At 36.8% G+C, this 20182-nt stretch overlaps 1 protein-coding gene across 4 annotated transcripts in view; it reads right to left on the reverse strand.

The window, feature by feature from the left end:
• The window catches only part of cdh22 (cadherin 22), a 499150-nt gene that overhangs the window by 239779 nt on the left and 239189 nt on the right, over positions 1–20182 (reverse strand). For all 4 annotated transcript variants that reach the window (XR_012408257.1, XM_073954734.1, XM_073954733.1 and 1 more), the window contains one exon: positions 14231–15128. Coding sequence is in view for 3 of the 4 variants with exons in the window: in XM_073954734.1 (XP_073810835.1) it covers positions 14231–14458 (228 nt within the window). In the remaining variant the exon portion in view is untranslated. The remainder of the gene's footprint in view (positions 1–14230; positions 15129–20182) is intronic.

Here is a 20182-nt window from a genome sequence, read left to right on the forward strand (position 1 = left end):
CTGGCTGCTCCGGTTCCACCACAGTCCAAACACATGTGCTAAAGGGGAACTGAATAAACTAAATTCTGTGAAGATATAAGCCATTTGTAACAACAACATCTAACGTTACATCTGCTTTGCATAAAGCTGAAACAGTTTTAAAACAAAACACTATCTGTCAAAGAGAAATCCTTCAGACATGGCGTCATCCTTTCTTCAGCGTGCAAAGGTAACTCCAATAATGATTGAGGTTTTTAAAAAGTTTTGATTCAGCATGTTTTTACTGACCGTGCGCGCGCGTGCTCTATCTCATGAACGCGCGGCAGTCGGCGGAGCAGCGTACAAAAGGCTGCGCAGTACATACCAGAATTATGAAAGATGTCGGATGACTCTATTTAATTGGATTAACATTTTTTTGGTTTATGCCTTTATTTTATTTTATGCCAAAATATAAAAATACATATAAACACATTTATATCATTTACTGTAATCATTACTATTGGACTGTGAAGAGACTTTCAACCAGCAAAACAAAAAATGCTTTTGGAGACAATCACCTACTGCACCTTTAAAAGTTTAATACTCTTTTGTATTAATTTTAGTGTTTACTTATTTCTTTTATTTTTATAGTTACTGTTATTTTTAAGGTAATTTTTTTTATTTAAAATTGAAATTTAACATTTAATGAAAAGTGAAAAAGTATGATACAAGTTAACGTTCATGTCAGACATATGTGAATTACAAAAAAACAAAAACATGTCATGCAAAGTTTGCCAGTACTGGATTGCGGCTGGAAGGGCATCAGCTGTGTAAAACATATGCTGGAATAGTTGGTAGTTCATTCTGCTGTGGCAACCAATGATAAATAAGAGACTAAGCCGAAGGAAAATGAAATGTCAAATTCAAAGTCCAGATCTGCTGTTCTATAGACCTATTTGCTAATTATTCACATCCCGAACGAGCCCCCACATATATAGTCAAGTCTGAAATTATTCATTGCCCTGGCAAATTCTGACCTTAAGCTTAAAGTTACTTTTATTCAACCAGCAATAATTTTCTGACCAAAAATGACACGGGCTTCTCTCAAAAGAAAATAAGACAATGTGCAAGAGTGAAAAAAAAAATAAATATATATATATATATATATATATATATATATATATATATATATATATATATATATATATATATATAATTATCAGAATTATTAGCCCCCTTTTAATTTTTTTTATTTTTTAAATATTTTCCAAATGATGTAAGGACATTTTCACAGTATGTCTGATAATATTTTTTCTTCTGGAGAAAGTCTTATTTGTTTGATTTTTGATTTTGAAATTGGGGAAAAAATAAACAAGGGCGCTAATAATTCACGGAGGCTAATAATTTTGACTTCAACTATATATATATATAGTATAAATATATATATATATATATATATATATATATATATATATATATATATATATATATATATATATATATATATATATATATATATATATTTCTCAGTTTTATTTACATTTGAACAAAAAAAAACTTTATGTCAGAATTAGCCTGGGGTGGAAATAATTTCAGCCTTGACTGTATATACAGATATACATATATAATAACACTGGTTTCAGCTTTTGTTGCTCCCCTAAAGCGCTCCCATTATATTATGCATAGCTTTTTAAATCAGAATATCAGGTTAAATCTGCGTTCTGCTTTGAACATTTCATCTTCATAGTCTCCATTTCATTCGGTTGAATAATTGATACAAATTTATTAGTTTCATAGCCTCCTTGCCTCCAAAGCATTTCTGTCTGAAGGGCCAAAAACTCCTGGTTAAATATGTATCACAACGTTCATGCGAAATCTCTTTATCCTTCAGTCGTAATAGTTTAAATGTCAGGGGTGTTCGGCGAATGTGCATGTTGATTGCGAGATGAAGCTTTATGAATCCATTATTAATGTTTTGATCTTTCGCTTTGAGAAAGAGTGTTGTGTAGCTAATGAATTTCAACAAAACAAAGGGGTCCGTGTTGCCTGATGAGGTTTGTGTCGACGTGACCTGATGTGCAGATGTCGACGCTGAATCCTCTGCTGTGAATGTCATGCGCTTTCTTTTTGTTATGTTTAGTTTCAAGACGAAATGAAAATGGTCAAATTATCAGGGCCATAGAAATTAAAGTCATTAAGAGCCACACTGGAAGTTCTTAGTGGTTGTTAATAGCATGAACCATGGCTTTGATAACAGTCACTGCTTTTGTTTGAGACTTCAGTGCCGGAAATGCATGACATGATGTCGGTTTTGTGTTTTAGGCCAGATATTTTTAATAAATACTCTTATTCAGCAAGGAGGCATTAAATTACTGTTGTTGCAGAAGATTCTGTTTCAAATAAATGTTGTACTTTAAACTTCATCTTCATCAGAGGATCCTAAGAAAAAAATAGCAAGTTTTACACAATAATATGCAGGAGAACTACTGTTAATTGCAACACAGGCTCATTGTGAAAATGTACCCCTTATACATTTCTGGAGAGTGCGAATTATGTAGCCAGAGCTACGTAAGGCTACATTTCGTCTTTAAAATGAGGCGGTATGATGTCAAATACTAAATACTGCAGTGTATATACAGCAGTATGTTTTAATGCCGTACATTATACATACATTATACACATTGTGTAATACATTACACTACTGTACATTCAACAATTTGTACAATTTGACATATCATAACATACATTTTAGTTATTAAAATGAATATTTTTATTTAATGAAACAATAAAGAATATTTAATTTTAAATGTTTATATTTATCTAAATGTTTATATTTATATGTTTAATACAATATAATAAAATGTGTTTAACTAAATGTTGCTATTTAGTTTTGTATTTATTTTAATGTTTACTTATTTTATTTCATTTTAATTGTTATTTTTACATTTTTTGAGATTGAAAATAAACATTAAATGAATTAGAATTATGTAGCCAGAGCTGCGTACGGCTGCATTTTGTCTTTAAAACGAACGCTTCGGGGCAGTATGATCTCCTGGTTAAATATGTATCACTGGGCAGTATGATATATATATATATATATATTACATTAGTTATAACGTAAAACGCCCATAATGACACTCTAAACGGGGCGGAGGAACTACTTCTTTACAGAAGAACAACATAATTTCTTTATGCAAATTATATTGTTTTACAAAAACAGGCATTTAAATAAAATCCAATGTTAGTTTTGGTTAAAACATGCACTCGCTTTCTATATTAACTGAAATACATGTAAATGACACATATATGTTTCCTTTACAAATATTATTGAGAATGACATACTCTATTTTAAAACAAACCACTAAAAAAGCCAACACATATTCTAATAACATTTATAATTATATATATATATATATATATATATATATATATATATATATATATATATATATATATATATATATATATATATATATATATATATATATATATATATATATATATATATATATATATAWWATTAAATGTAATATTTAATATTTAGTTAAATAAGATGATGATAATAATAATAATAATAATAATAATAATAATAATAATAATAATTATTATTATTATTATTATTATTATTATTATTATTATTATTATTATTATTATTATCATTATGTATTAGAAATAAAAAAAATCTAATAATTTAATAATTATATAAATAATGATAATAATAACAATAATAACAATAATATTAAAAAATATGAATAATAACATTAATAACAATAATAGTAATAATAGTAATAATAATAATAATTATTATTATTATTATTATTATTATTATTATTATTATTATTATTATTATTATTATTATTATTATTATTAAGTGGGGTATTGTTTATTTCATGCCCATGTCATATACAGTACAGATACTAAATAAATAACCCACTAAAAATTAAAATAATTAACATATGGTTTTTGTCAAGCTAGGGAGACGTAGGCTAATATAAATTCCGCTTCTAAATAATAGGTCACAAATAGCTTTCGCTTGAGGCTGTGTTCAAGTTGACATCAATGTTTTTAAAGGGCACTGCGAAGGGAGCACAAGTGTAAACATGAAGATCGCTAAAACTGGACTGTAAAAATAGTTTGAAAGCAAATTACACCTCAAAGAGATGACTTTATTTATTTATTTGTTTTTTTTAATTAGTTGAAGTGTAAATGTTAGAAGGTTCTAAATGAGTAGGGCATTGGGGGGATAAGTGGTAATAGAACACAGCCAGGAACTACGTTTCAAACTACAGCTCCAGAGCTGTAATTGCGAGCGCTCAAGTTTGCGACACAGTTTGCGAATGTTTGGTGGAGCGACGGATTTGGGAAACGGCAACAAACTATGCTTGTAACAATGAAACTTGCGACCTTATTTGGCTAACGAAGGTTTTGCCAAACGCACCCCAGAACAAATAAAAAAAATATTGCAATGTCAGATGTTCGCAGCCCCAATATCATGGAGTGTCCAAACTCATTCAAACTCAAGATTTAAGCTCCAACAAAACTGTCTCGAAGTTGCTAGTGCAGTTCGCCTACCTAGGTTTATTTAATGAAGTGTAGGAGCTCAACTATTCAGTGGCCCTCCAGGAGCAGGATTACATGATCCATATGCATTATACGCTGGTCTTAATGAACAACTTCCACTTTTCCCCTCAAACCCAAAAAGACAAGAAGTAAATCCTGCGTAAAAGTTTGAACGGCAAAAGCCTGCAGGAAATTATTTGAACACGTTCAGACATCTTTTGGCATTCGCGTTACGAACACCGCCGTCTGTTCAGCATCTCAGCTCTACATGTTCAAATCCTATCAATCAATGTTCACTGCTTGTCTGAAGGAAGAGGCTGGCAGACTTTCAAAGCGCAGTGGAAATCTTTCCACTTTGCTGCACTGCCCATATGGTGGGATGTTCTTGCCGGTGTTCGCCGTGTGAAAAAGAAAAAGCTCTCCTTCCACTGTTCATTTCTGCTGCACTTCCCTGCAAAGAGACTTCTAATATTTATCGACTCCAGGTTTACATACGTCCGGACTTCAAGGCTTAGGGATGGAGGTGGAGGGGGAAATGGTGCAATGGCCTTTTCGGCAGGACAAAATTGCAACTTTCACTCTCTCTCAGAGCTCTTTGCAGAAAAGGGACTGATGCGTAGAATTAACCTTCACTATGTCCATGCTTTTCCGACAAGCCTTTTGAGCCCATGCGGTTTGAAAGTCTAATGTAAATAGCATAAGGTCACCCGAGGCTTTTGTGAATACAAGTGCAAAAATTCCTGGAACACTTCTGAAGGCAAAACACAAGACATGTGCCGAGGAAAAGATGAGTGAAATAATCAGGCATTATTGGGCTGCAGTAATGGCTGCAATTAAAGCTATTAAATTAAAAAGAAGGAACAAGACACCACTTTAGCAGGAACAAAGGTTTAGCACTTCAAGCTTCAATCTGCGCCATAAAAGACAGAGAAATCAGCAGAAAGTTTTTATTCATCAAACAGGTCAATCTGGCAGAAAAGGTCACTACTATTCAAACTTTTTTTTTGATGATGCTCAACTTAATTTCCAATTAGAGATTGGAAAGAAGAGATTTGCTAAATTACCTATATTGCAAATACAGTTGAAGTCAGAATTATTAGCCCCGCTGAATTATTAGACCACTTGTTTATTTTTTCCCCAATTTATGCTTAACGGAGAGCAGATTTTTTCAACACATTTCTAATCATAATAGTTTTAATATCTCATCTCTAATAACTGATTTATTTTATCTTTGCCATGATGACAGAAAATATTTTTTGACTATATATTTTTCAAGACACTTCTATACAGCTTAAAGTGACATTTACAGGCTTAACTAGGTTAATTAGGTTAACTAGGCAGGTTAGGGTAATTAGGCAAGTTATTGTATAACGATGGTTTGTTCTGTAGATCAAGAAAAAAGGGGCTTATAATTTTGTCCCAAAAATGGTGTTTAAAAAATTTAAAACACATTTTATTCTAGCCAAAATAAAACCCACAAGACTTTTTTCCAGAAGAAAAAATATTATCAGACATACTGTGGAAATTTCCTTGCTCTGTTAAACTACATTTGCGACATATTTAAAAAAGAAGAAAAAAAATTGAAGGGGGCTAATAATTTTGACTTCAACTGTATGTTCCCAGGACTACATTTTTGAGAACCAACAAATATGTATCCTGGACAATTTTTTCTTGTAGTTTTTTTGCAAATCCAGAAGAGGTTGCCGTGTGCATTTTTGACAATCTTAAATTTTCATTCGTGACATTGCTCATAAATCCACCAGAGGCTGCTGTACACCTTTCTTTGCATATAGATGTCTTTTTTGTGAGCATCTGTGTATGTTTTCTTGGCAACGTGCATAATATATCAGCTTTACATTGACTGACCTACTCAAATGCAGCCATATGAACACATATTTCTCATTTCTCAAAAATGTAGTCCTGGACACATTTTTCTAATACATAACAGTAATAGGGTAAATGCGGAGCTAGTGTTTCTTCCATACTGATAAACATCCTGTGAATGATTGATGTGACTTTTTTTCCATTCCATACGGTTCCTTTTACAGCATCGATGTTGTAATATTATTAAAATATAATCAGCTAAATAGACTAACTATATAACTAAATAGTGCACGTCTGGTGTGAGATACCAGACGTATAGTGCATTTATTTAGTTGTTGAAGCGTGAAACGAGACTAAAAGACGTTTACTTGCACGTGCCCGTCAGAATCAGCAGGCTAGCGCAGACGTTCCATTGGATAAACCGGGGTAAAATAAATGTTCAGATTTTAAAAGACATGGCAGGGAAAATGTAATTTAATGCAGTGCCTCTTGTGCAATCTGAGACCCACTTTATATCATGTATCACTTAGCCAGTGGAGTTTGCTGATTTTTAAAGAAAACAGACCTTAAACACGCTGATTATGCATTGGCATACAGATAACCGGAAATGCCTAACCCAGGTTACTGACCAATTAAATGTCCTATTAGCATGCTTCATCATATACCCTATAGAAATAGCACACAGGTCAATCTGGCAGAAAAGGCCACTAATGTTCAAACTTGTTTTGATGATGTTAAACTTACTTTATTTAAAAATTAATGCATTAGATTTGCCAAATTATCAACTAAGGCTCACTGGAAATTGGTTGTGTGGAAATGTGCTTAGGTCTACATTTTGGAGAGCCAACAAATATGTACCCTGGAGTGTTTTCTTGCAGTTTTTACTTTCACAAATCCCCTAGAGGGCGTTGTGTGCATTTTTTGACAATCTCAAATCCGTTACTGGCACACATGTTTTCATAAGTGCCCTTTGTCATAAATCCACCAGAGGCCGCTGTATACATTTCTGCACATATTAATGTCCTTCTAATGTGCATCCGTGCTTGTTTTCTTGTCACGGTGCATAATATATCAGCTTTACATTGACTGACCTACTCAAATCCATATGTACCCTCGAGCACTAATTTTTCGTTTCTCAAAAAATGTAGCCCTGGGCACATTTTTCCAGTACCCAACATGAATACTAATAACAAACAGGTCAATTTGGCAGAAAAGATCACTAATGTTCAAACTTGTTTTGAAAACGCTCAACTTACTTCATTTCCGAATTTTTATTAGTTCTGACAAATTACCAATGCAGGTTCAATATGTACCCAGGACTACTTTTTTTTGCGAACTGACAAATATGTACTCTGAACTATGTTTTCTTGCAGTTTATGATCTCACACAATCACTTGAGGGTGCTGTGTACATTTTTTGACAATTTCAAATATCTTAGGGGTGCATGTTTTCTCGTAAAGTGCCATTTCTCGTAAATCTACCAGAGGCCATTGTATACATTTTTTGGCCATTATATCATCTTTCACATGCGCATCTGTGCTTGTTTTCTTGTCGTAATGCGTAATATATCAGCTTTACATAAACTGACCTATACAACTGCAGACATTTGTACCCACGAGCACATATTTCTCGTTTCTCAAAAATGTAGCCATGGGCACATTTTCCCAATACACAACAACTATAGTAATAACAAACAGGTCAATCTGGCAGAAAAAAGTCACTTCATTTACAATTAAATTTGTATTAGATTTACTAAATTAACAGCCCAGGCTTATTGCAAATATGTCCTCAGGACTACATTTTTGTGAACTGACAAATATGTGCCCTGGACTATGTTTTTTGGGAGTTTTTGATTCTGTCCATATTAAAGTCTTTCGTGTGTGAATCCATGCTTGCTTTCTTGTCTTTATGCATAATATATCAGCTTTACATTGACTGACCTACACAAATGCAGTAACATGTAGCAGAAAGCACTTATTTCTCATTTCTCAAAAATGCAGACCTGGGCACATTTTCCCAATACACAACAGCAATAGCGATATTGAACAGTTTAATCAGGCAGAAAAAAAGTTACTAATATTCAAATGTTTTTGATGATGCTCAACATACTTCATTTCCAGCTGAATTTTTATTAGATTTGCCAAATTACCAACCCAGGCTCATTATAAATATGTGCCCAGGGCTACATTTTTGAGAACTGACAAATATGTATCCTGGACTATGTTTTCCTGGAGTTTTTAATTTTTACAAATCCACTAGAGGGCATTGTGTATATTTTTGACAATCTCAAATATGTTACTTGGGGCACTTTTTTTCTCGATTCATGCCATTTCTTGTGAATCCACCATAGGCTGCTGTATACATTTCTCTGCATATTAACTACTTCTTGTGCACAACCCTTCTTGTTTTCTTTTCTTCGTGCATAATATATCAGCTTTACATTGACTGACCTACAGAAATGCAGCCATATGTACCTGCCAGCACATATTTCTCATTTCCCAAAAATGCAGCTCTGGGCACATTTTCCCAATACACAGCAGGAACAGTAATAACAAGCAGGTTAATCTTGCAGAAGAGGTTACTAATATTCAAACTTTGTTTTTGATGATGCTCAACACGCTTAACTTACTTAATTTACAATTGAGCTTTTATTAGATTTGTAAAATTACCAACCTAAGCTCATAGGAAAAATGTGCCCAAGGCTACATTTTTAGGAACCGACAAATATGTAAGCTGGACAATGTTTTCTTGCAGTTTTTCTTTTTGCAAATCCACTAGAATGTGCTATTTTTGATCTCAAACATGTTATTGGGTCATGTTTTCTTATATGTGCCATTTCTTGTAAATCCACTAGAGGCCGCAGTATACATTTCAACGAATATCAACGTCATCTTTTGTCCACTTATATGCGTGTTTTCTTGACACCGAGCATAATATATGCGTTTGATATCGACTGACCTACACACTGCATGTCCCGAAATCCAACCCATAGTGTTTTCAAAAGCAAACTAGAAGAGAACATGTATCATGGATATGTGCTTCTACCACAAAATAACATTGTTTTTTTGAGTTTTGTTTTTCCTGGATTTTGGAACCGTCCTACATTGGACTCAAACCCAAGTCTGCACAGCTCCACCTCCAAAGTCTAGTCCTCTGCCCCACTGTATTGATTTTACACATAAAATGCAGCAATATGTACCCTCACACATATTTCCGGGTTCTCAAAAATATAACCCAGGGCACATTTTCCAAATGAGCTTGTGTTGCAAATTACAATACAAAACAGGGAACGTTTCATATTAACTTAGAAATTTCTGTCAGACTTGAAGCACATTAAATGCCACAGAGATATATTTATAGTTTCACCATGCACTTCAGACACATAAAACTGCTTACGTAAGTGCAATTCATTAAACAAATGGTTTTGACGAGTGCTGCCAATGCATGAGCCGGATGTTTAGAACAATGATATTTCATTAGCAGATTAATCACAGATAATACGACAGTGAAAGAAATGGATTGTTTTAAATGGCAGTTACTGATAAAAAAGGAGCGTCGGTCATATTTAATTCGATATCACCCTAATTAAAATCTTTGATATGGTGAGCAATAGACACACAACACCAGCGGCCTCTATTAATAGTCTGGGCTTCACAGGGAGCAGTAACTCTGGGTAATTTTATTAATAAAATCATCTCTCTCCAGAAAAACCCCTTCCATTTTCAACATCATCTTTTATGGCTCCCATTTAGACATCAACTCCTCTTGCTGCCCTTACACACACACACACACACACACACACACACACAATCTCTTAATGAATTACTGCACAAGTCGTCTCTATCTCTACACCACTTTACGGCTAGGAAATACAGCCCCACTTTATGATATATACTGTAGGTACATACAAAATAAAATAAAGAAAAATCAAGATAGCATTGTTTTGAGGGAGTTTTTTCACTCTATTTTGGCACTACATGAACGCCACAGTGTTTTCTTTAATTAGTAATTTAATAAAACAGCAATATGTACCAATCTATTTTAATTAAGCAATTTAATATATAAAACACAGCTTTGCAGAACATTTTCCAAAAAAAGAAAAAAAGTAAATAAATATTAAGATACCATTGTTTTGAGATAGTTGTTTCACTCTGTTTTGGCATTACATGAACACCAGAGTGGTTTTTAAATTAGTAATAAAATAAAACAAGCAATGTGTACCAATCAATATTAACTATGCAACATAATATATAAATAATTGCTTAGCAGAGAATAAAGAGAACATTTTCAGCTGGTGAATTTGCTGAACAAGACGTCTGAATTGATTCATTGCAATGGACTGTTTGAACTTTAAGGCTATTTTTCTTTTCTATTCTGGTTTAAATGGGTCCTATTATGGCCTTTAAAGTCTCAGGTGACTCAAGAATGTGTCTGTGTAGGTCCAGCCTGGATAATTTATTATACCACACTGCAAATGTCTCTCGGGTGGCTATTTTTTTTTTGTGTGTGTCTCTTTAAATGCAAATTAGCAGCCCCATTTCAATAAGAGGGCAGAGCACGGTTACTCCGGCAACAACAAACAAAACAACAGCATGTATTTTTAAGGTCCTGTGAAGCGCTTTGAAATGTGCAATTTTTGTTCGGGGTTTGGCGTGATCTCAACTGGAATATAGACAGAGGGCCGGACATAAAGTAGCTCCTCCCCTTTTAAAAACAGCCAATGGCATGCTGTTTTATCACAGCTCTGCCAGTCAGAGTGGTTGAGCTCAAGCGCATCAAATAAAAACAAACAAAAGAGAGCATCTTAAAAGGGGGTGGGGCATGAAAGATACTAGAGAGCATTTGATTGGTCAAGATTTGATGAGAAACTGAAAATATAAAATGACATAAAAAATTGTTGCTGAACTGCAGGTTTTTGATGTTTGCATCCTCTGAATGCAAAATGTGTCACTTATTTGTAGCACACCAGCTTATAGATATCCGTAAGACTACAGGGAAGAACAACGTATGCGCCGCTCAGCACCGCGACGGATGACAGCGAATGACAGCTGAAAGTATCGCACACCAGACGTGCACATTCGAATCTTATTTAATATGAAACTATTCAGATGGCGCTCTGTGGCATGGCAGAAATATGTACAGTGTCCTGAAGCCTCCTTTCCACTGCACACGACAAACAAGTCCGGGAGCTGTGTGGAGTTCCGAACGACTCTGTATGCGGAAAATTCAGATCTGAATTGAGCTGCGGCTCCGTTGAAATATTTGAACTCCTGCGACTAGACCGTATGTGATGTATTCCAGTGTTATAAAAGCAGGTCTGTTTGCGCGAGATGAGAACTAAGATTTCTTGAATAAGAAAAGGTCTATATTGAAAAACAAAACATTTCTGTTCATAAATGTAAGTAATAAAGTAATAAATATATAATTATTAATTTTGTCTCTACATTACCTCCAATATTTTTGGCGGTCTATGAGTTTCTAGCATTCATTCGTTCATTCAATCACTGTGAACGCACAGAGAATAATGGCTCTTAAAGGGGGTCTCTCCATACCACCAACTGTTTGCAGCATCCACTTGGATGATGCCACAGCAGTCACAGGACAACGCTGCCAGTGATGGGTAAGAGCTGATGGAGGGAATTTAGCCAGGACACCGAGGTTACAATCCTACACTTTACAAGAAGTGCAATGGGATTTTTAATGACCACAGAGAGTCAGGACCTCGGTTTAACGTCTCATCTGAAAGACTCACAACTACATTGAAGAAGCCACTCCAAATGCTGAAAGCAAATGGTCAAGCTTTGATGAAATATTATTTGATAATTTGTTCACCTAAAGAATGCTGTCACCTCACAGCAAGAAGGTCGCTAGTTTGAGCCTCGGCTAGGTCAGTTGGCGTTTCTGTGATGAGTTTGCATGTTCTCCCTGCATTCGCGTGGGTTTCCTCCGGGTGCTCCAGTTTCCCCCACAGTCCACAGATGTACATGTAGTACTGTTGAATTGGGTAGGCTAAATTGTCTGTAGTGTATAAGTGTGAATGGGTGTGTATGGTTGTGGCTGAAAGGGCATCCGCTGCGTGAAACATGTGCTGGAAAAGTTGGCGGTTCATTTCGCTGTGGCGACCCCGGATTAATAAAGGGACTAAGCTGAAAAGAAAATGAATAAATTAAAGAATAACAATTTAGCGCTGGCAAAATAAACATTGTAAATATCACACCAACTGTAAAGATGAAACAAGGTTGAAAGTGCAAAAAGCATCATGGATTCCCTTTTTGAGAGATAACAAGCTAAAGGGCTTAAAAAAAGTAAAATGAATAAATTCCTCAGTATTATAAATATTAATACTATCAATATTGTTAATCCAAACCAAAAGTACAATGTTGTGAGAAGCTAAGCAATACTAAAAAAATCAAACATAAGTATATACCACAGAACTGAGTTGGTTTTATATAAGCAAATTCCTTCAATGACAACTTGTGACATACACCCTATTGTTTACCATGCTACTTTGAATATTGGGTCTGAAATCCCATGTAAGTGTGAATTGAAAGCAACAACAGCCATATTTAATTAACTGTGAACAATGTTGTACTTTGATAGTCATCGGCCACTAATATGATTTCACTATTTAGAATTTGCAAAAAATACTTTTCCAAAATTAAATTATTGAGAAGAAAGTTTGAATGTGTGATTATACAGGTAAAACTAAACTTATCCCAATTTCCATCAAGACGATAACAAGATCTTAAGATGTTTTAGATCCCATATAGATATAGAAGAAATTCACAGGCAAACATGTGCTTGGTCTGTCCTAGTCAACTGGCTGGATGCAAATCACACTTTTCAAACAGCATTTAAGAATTATCTCATTTAAATGCACAACACATTCTTCTCTCTTAGCTGTCATTGTACTGCAATAGCTTTTCCTTTGCATGGAAACACAAGGGGAAAAATTTCAAAACAAACATATGCACATACAGTTGAAGTCAAATTATTAGCTCTCAAGTAAATTTTTTCAAATTCAAATATTTCACATTTGATGTTTTTGTAAAATTTTTACAGTATGTCTGATAATATTTTTTCTTCTGGAGAAAGTTTGATTTGTTTTATTTCGGCAAGAATAAAAGCAGTTTTTAATTTTTTAAACTCCATTTATTCATTCATTTTCTTGTTGGCTTAGTCCCTTTATTAATCCGGGGTCACCACAGCGGAATGAACCGCCAACTAATCCAGCAAGTTTTTATGCAGCGGATGCCCTTCCAGCCGCAACCCATCTCTGGGAAACATCCACACACACACTCATACACTACGGACAATTTAGCCTAACCAATTCACCTGTACCGCATGTCTTTGGACTGTGGGGGAAACCGGAGCACCCGGAGGAAACCCACGCGAAGGCAGGGAGAACATGCAAACTCCACACAGAAACGCCAACTGAGCCCAGGTTCGAACCAGTGACCTTCTTGTTGTGAGGCGACAGCACTACCTACTGCGCCACTGCCTCACCCTTTTTTAAACTCCATTTTGAGGTCAATATCATTAACTCCTTAAGCTATATTTTTTTTTGCGATTGTCTACACAACAAACCACTGTTATACAATGACTTACTTAACTACCATAACTTTACCTTAATTAATAACCTAGTCAAGCCTTTAAATGTCACTTTTAGCTTAATACTACTATCATAAAAAATATCTAGTCAAATATTATGTACCATAATCATGGCAAAGATAAAATAAATCAGTCATTAGAAATGAGTTATTAAAACTATTATGTTTAGAAATGTATTGAAAACAATCTTCTCTCCATTAAACAGAAATTGGAGAACGAATACAGAGAGGGGCTGAAAATTCTGACTTTAACTGTATGCCACAAAATGCAGTCCTACCTTTCCCACATAAAGTGGCTCCGTCCCGGTGTATTCCTCCACAACGAAGAACTGATTCCAAACCCATCCCCTTTTAACCCGTTCATGCAGCATCGACCACTGCTCAGAAGCTTCTCTTGTTTTCCCAACACTAGTCCTTACGGTCTGACCCGACAGCCATCCGCAGCAATGCAAAATTCCCAAAGTCACCGCCAAAACCTGAGCTCCTCCTCTCCAGCAGGGAGCCATGTTTAAAATCTCTCTGGTCTCTACATGGAGCAGAAGTTAGAAACTCGTTCAGGGTGAAGTTTTCCTCCTGATTGCTTCAGAAAAGCTCCTTGACTCTGGGGTTGAGGAAGGTAAACGAGAGTTCACTGCTGCTCAATGAAACTATAAATCCAATAGCTTTTTGGTCATTTTTTTTTTTTAGAACGGAAGAGGCCACTGGGTCCTCAAGAGGGCATTTAAGAAGAATCTTTCTTGGAAAGATGAGGCCGTTTCGGTGATACACAGCTATAACTCTCCTCCGTTCTGAAATCAGTGTTGGGTTTCTCGATGATGGAGCACCAATCACAAAGCCATTGAAGTCCTATTTCTGCTGGAGTCAAGCTTTAAGTTGAACAGCTACTAGGAAATACTGCAAACTTCAACACTGACAGGTGAAAATAAAAATATGTTCTGGCGCACTCTTGAAAATCCCATTGGAAATCAGTTAGGAATGATCCCGTAATCCAACAGCTTCCTTAATTTCCACGTGTGTCCACCCAAAATCCAAACGTGCACTGTGGAATCCTCAAAATTGATGATGTTAATCAAAAGTGGAAGCCATCATTATCCCAATCTCTCCCGCCTCGTTGTGCCTTCTTGACCTGCACGGCTCAGATCATGCGAGTTCATGTTGACCTCAGTAATGGACCGTCTGAAACAGAGCAAAGATAGCCGGTTAGACGAGCAAAAGAGCATACGTAAAGAAGCAAATCCGCACGCAGCTCTCTCCAGCTCCGAATAATTGATAGTGCAACAAACTGTATTGATTCTTGGCTTTTCTTCCAGCATTCTCATTCCTGCTAAACATATACAGTACATAATTCAATATGTGCCACTGTGAGTTTGCTTTCCTCTCCTACACACGGCTCGGAATGGTTGCGGGTTTAAATTTCTCGACTTTCCCTCGGACTGCAGCAAGAAAACACACCTTCATTTGGGTGATCTACCTGAAAAGCATTTCTCAAGGCGGAAAACCTTCTACTCAGCAAGAATCCGGATAATGTGCTAAGCCCAAGAGCAATGTCTCCTGTGTTAGGGAGCCAGGTGTGGTTGCAAAAGGAAATAGGGAGGTTTATATATCACAAACTTGAGCCCGAAGCATCTGTCAGCCGAGCTGCGGCCCACGGCAGACGGCTTACACTGGGGGCTATCTGATTAATTGCATGAGGGAGCACTAATTGGATAAAAGTATTAATCAATTAATTCAATCCATTAGAGCGGGAACCCTATTGCTTAAAACAAACAGTGGTCAGGAAGGTGAAGATAAGCTATGGCCCTATTGTGCGTCAGCCAAAGCGCCATTGGGCAAGGGGAAATGATTAATGGTCTTTGAGGCTTTCAGAATAAGAGAAAAACAACAACATTTAGTATGGCTGAAATGTCACAACCTCAAGGCTAAAAGATTACAGCTCCTGCGGACGAGCTCGGGCCAAGAAAGGCCCTTCAGGATATTAGTTGTTTAACCTTTGGCAGACGCTTCGTGTCTGGAGGAAGGCCAACTTGCGGTTCGCGTTGTGTAGCTAAGACATCCCAACACAGAAAGCACTTTCTAAATACCACTTGTTTTTGGAGTGAGAGATGATTGGAGAGAATAAAAACAGGACAGTTGTCTTGAGAACCTGGTAAAATTAGCACACATGCAGCATGTTTACCATGTCTGAGTGATAAAATCACCTCATTATCCCACTTCAGGAAGACGGTTTGGCCAATTGATCCTATTTTTATGCAGACCAAGAGTATTAAGATCGACAGGCTGAGCAAAGAATGTCCAGACATCATTTTAATGCTGAAAATACAACATGCAGTTTACACTAATAGAATCAAATCTGTTGCAATCTTATTGCGTAGTACTTTTAGGCCCAATCCCAACTCAACTTATAAATTTTTTTTCGAGACAGTTTTAGTGTGCTGTGAGCAATGACTGTAAAAAATATGGACGACGCAACAGCCCCTTTTCCCATTGAACGCCTTGAGGGCAAAACGCCAGCTTGACGGGCACAAACTGTCGCAAAAGACTGCTGAAATTGGAGCCTTGACATGCGCAGAAGGACTCTCTAATGGAGCCAGAGGAGGAGCCGCGAAAATGAGCGGAGCCGAGCTTCCAACCAAACTCTTTATGTAAAATCACCCACGCCCCCCGAACTTCTCAGCATGCGTTTGCTGTCATATCAACACAGATGGATGTAATAACGTTAACAAATATGAGGGTTTTATATATTCAATCGCACCAGCTCCGGACCGCAGCACATAACCTACTCGCGGCGTCGCGGGCTGATTCCGGCTCGCTCGGCCGCCGCATCTGGCTCGATGGACTCGGGCTGGAGTCGGGCAGTGAGTCCAGAGTAGGTCCAGCAGAGGTAGTCAGTCTGAGCTCTGAGGGGTAAGTCTCCGGCAGGCGAGAATCTAGCCGGAACTGGCCCGAGTGTGTTTTGCTATCTGGGTGGCTAGGCGTGTATCAGAAAACTAATAAAGCCCGAAAAAAGCCCTGACCTTAGCGAATAAACAGTGTTCCACCAGGATCATGTATGTCAGAAACTATAGTTTACTGCTGAACTCATTTTTTCATGGTAAAATAACACAGAAATCGAATAATAACACTTCAGTCTCCTGCCGAAGCTCAGACGCGCTGCTTTGAGAAACTGTCAATCACAGCTGTCAATCACGATGACACGCCCAGCATTAAATTACTGCTCAAAACAAACTGTTTACAAAAATGAAGATCTGCACCTATTTCAGCACAATAACCAGTGCCTTAATCGACCAGAACCATCTTTCGGGACATTTTATTGCAAGTGTAATAAATTTTTTTATTTGGGCTCAAGTGTCCTTCATTAACACGGAGAAGGCGGGCTTTATGACTTGTACTGCAGCCAGCCCCCAGGGGGCGATCTAACAGCAGAGACCTTTACTCAAACGCAGGCTTGCGGCACTCTTGGCTGTGAGCTAATGAATACAGACTCTGTCACTGACTGCTTCACCCACTAACCGGATAAGTTACCTACACCACATAAACTAGTCCCCTTCAAAACTTTCTGAGGAGTTCGTCTGAGACTAACCAATGACTTTAGATTTAGAAGATTGTAAACACACCGCGGACTCGTGTGATCGCGGGAATCGACCCCGAAAACGGCAGAGATTCGCGCTTTAACGTACTGAGGGGGAAAAGTGGAGCAGATAACGTTACTCACAGATCATCATACTCTGGAATGAAGTGGATCTCTGGCAGTTACATGTACAGGAGACATTGGCGAGGGTGTCGGTGGTTCTGTTCGTCAGACCCATGAAGCTGAACATTGAGGAAATCGATGTGAAAAACGGAAGGTTTGTCGGTTGGTTAGTCGGTCGGTCGCCTCAGCGCGCGACATTGACATTAAAAACATTGACGCAGGCTTTTCCTCTTCTGTGTCTACCGTCCTCTAACCATTCAAATAAAGTGTGTGTGTGTGTGTGTGTGTGTGTGTGTGTGTGTGTGGACGGAAAGACATCACAGAGAGCACAGACGGAATATTTTACGCACTTTTAGGTCTGATTAAGTTTGATGTTCTTGAAACATGTAATGTAGATATTATGTACTTTGTATCATAATTTGAGTGAATAAAGCACTCTGCTCTCGTTTTGGGATTTTAAAGTTTGGCTAAAACGGCATCAAAACAATAAAAGTGTAATGGAGATTTAGAATGCACATAAAATAATGACTAATATCAATTTTTCTCACGAGTTCCAGAAAATCCTAAAATTTCACTGACATTGAGTCTAATAATTGAGTCTCCAACAGTTGTGTTCCTCATATTTAGAGCAATAATCATTTGCTGACATGATAAAAACTATTTTTTATCAGTTTGGAGCCAATATACATTCTTATTCATTTTCCTTCAGCTTCCTGGCCCTTAAAACAAAGTGTGAAGAAATGAGAAATGGGCACACTAAAAAGTCCGTCCTGTCAAACACATATCACAAGACAGCAACTACTCAAACACCCACAAACTTGTAAACAAAGAATATCTTTTATTTCCGGAGGAAATTCGCCATCAAGACCAAATTGTAAATTCCTTCAGAAAAGCAGCACGATCTGACGGTCATTATCCAGAGGGTGATCATATGTAAAACGGCCATAAATAAGGTCAGTGTCGTGATCTCGTTCCTTTCAATTGCATATGCGCATTAGCTCCGGCAACCTGAAAGTACGTCAATTTTGTTTGATTCGAATGTTTAGAAACAAAACTTATGAGACAGATTGTTGTTTAATTTTATTGGTGATTCCAAATATGTAATCGTAAGCTTAGCTAACAATTTTGGATAATTTGATACTTCCCCATTTAGACAGACTTCCTGAGCATACTGCCAGGGAGGCATTTCAAAGATGGCTGCAGAGTAAAATGACTTCAGCAGTGTGTTTTTACACCTCTAGCTTGAAAAAAGTCAGGAAAGCGGCTCTGTTTAGGTGGGAGTGTCAGGAGAGGGAAAGAGGGAAGGTTTTGCATTAAAAAAATGGAAGTTTCCGTTTAAGCACGTGCTGATTTTCACAGAGGCAAAACAAACACACAGAAGCTGGGGAGAAAGACCGTATTTAGATGAACATCAGTAATCAAATTATTTGACAAATTATTAATTTGTCGACTTAAACTAAACACTTTCACTTTCAGCAACATTTCATGCATGTCCCCTTTGACAAACTAGATATTGGATATGAGGAACTGCTGGAAGAGTTTAGATTTAATGGGATGTTTGATACTGCACGCCGTATGAGAGGAAAAAAAAACTCTGCATTTCTCGGTAACTAAGATGCACTCAGTAGGTAGCATCAGAAAGCCTTGTGTGTTTAGACTATCCTGTCACAAAAAATCCAGTGAAAATCCTTCACAAGAGTATTAATTTGATTGTGGTGTTTACACTCAGAGAGCAGCATTTACAGCAAATCTTTCAGTCTATAATATTGTAGTGATATAAACGTACTGTAAACTTACTAACTCAATCATTTTGACTAAGGTATGTCTTTAAACACAGATAGAATACTGCTGATGATATGAACTAACTTTGTCATCTAAATAAACAAACAAAAACCACTGAGCACACGACAATCAACACCAACTGGAGCCGCGTCTTTTTTTAAAAGGAGACGAGCGACAAATTGGGATTTTACAATTTCCAGATGCGAAAAGCTCTCGGGTAAAAAATGTTCCTTACAAACATATGTCTGTCATGTGCTCTGTAATCCACATGTGAGTCCAGCTGTGCTCTCATAGCGAGGAAATGGAAATAAAGCCTTCATTGCAGCACATTCATAAACACAACACTGATGACCCATGTCTCCAAACAATTCTTCTTCTTCCACTTGTTTTGGCAACACAATGCGGCATCTCTCTGCCGTCTGAACACTGTAAAAGGTCTTCGAAGCTATCATGCATATTAATGAAGATTCACGCATACACAATAGAGCACGCTGATTGGTTTGAACACAATCTTACTCATGAATTAATCCTGCACACTCAGAGACGTCACGATGCACGTGCCAGTACAGACATGCACTCTCCACACTGGAATACACGCAAGGATCTAATCGCAGAGACGCAGCTTCAAAAATTCGCTTTAAACCGTAATAACGAATTTGCTCGAATAACGAATTTTCACTTTTTCATGAAATATATGTGTCCTAATAGTGTTTATAGCCGGGTGGGACACATAAATGACTGTCAACATCTCAAAAAA

Source organism: Danio rerio, chromosome 6 (assembly GCF_049306965.1).
Source record: "Danio rerio strain Tuebingen ecotype United States chromosome 6, GRCz12tu, whole genome shotgun sequence".
In the NCBI taxonomy this organism is placed as follows: domain Eukaryota; kingdom Metazoa; phylum Chordata; class Actinopteri; order Cypriniformes; family Danionidae; genus Danio; species Danio rerio.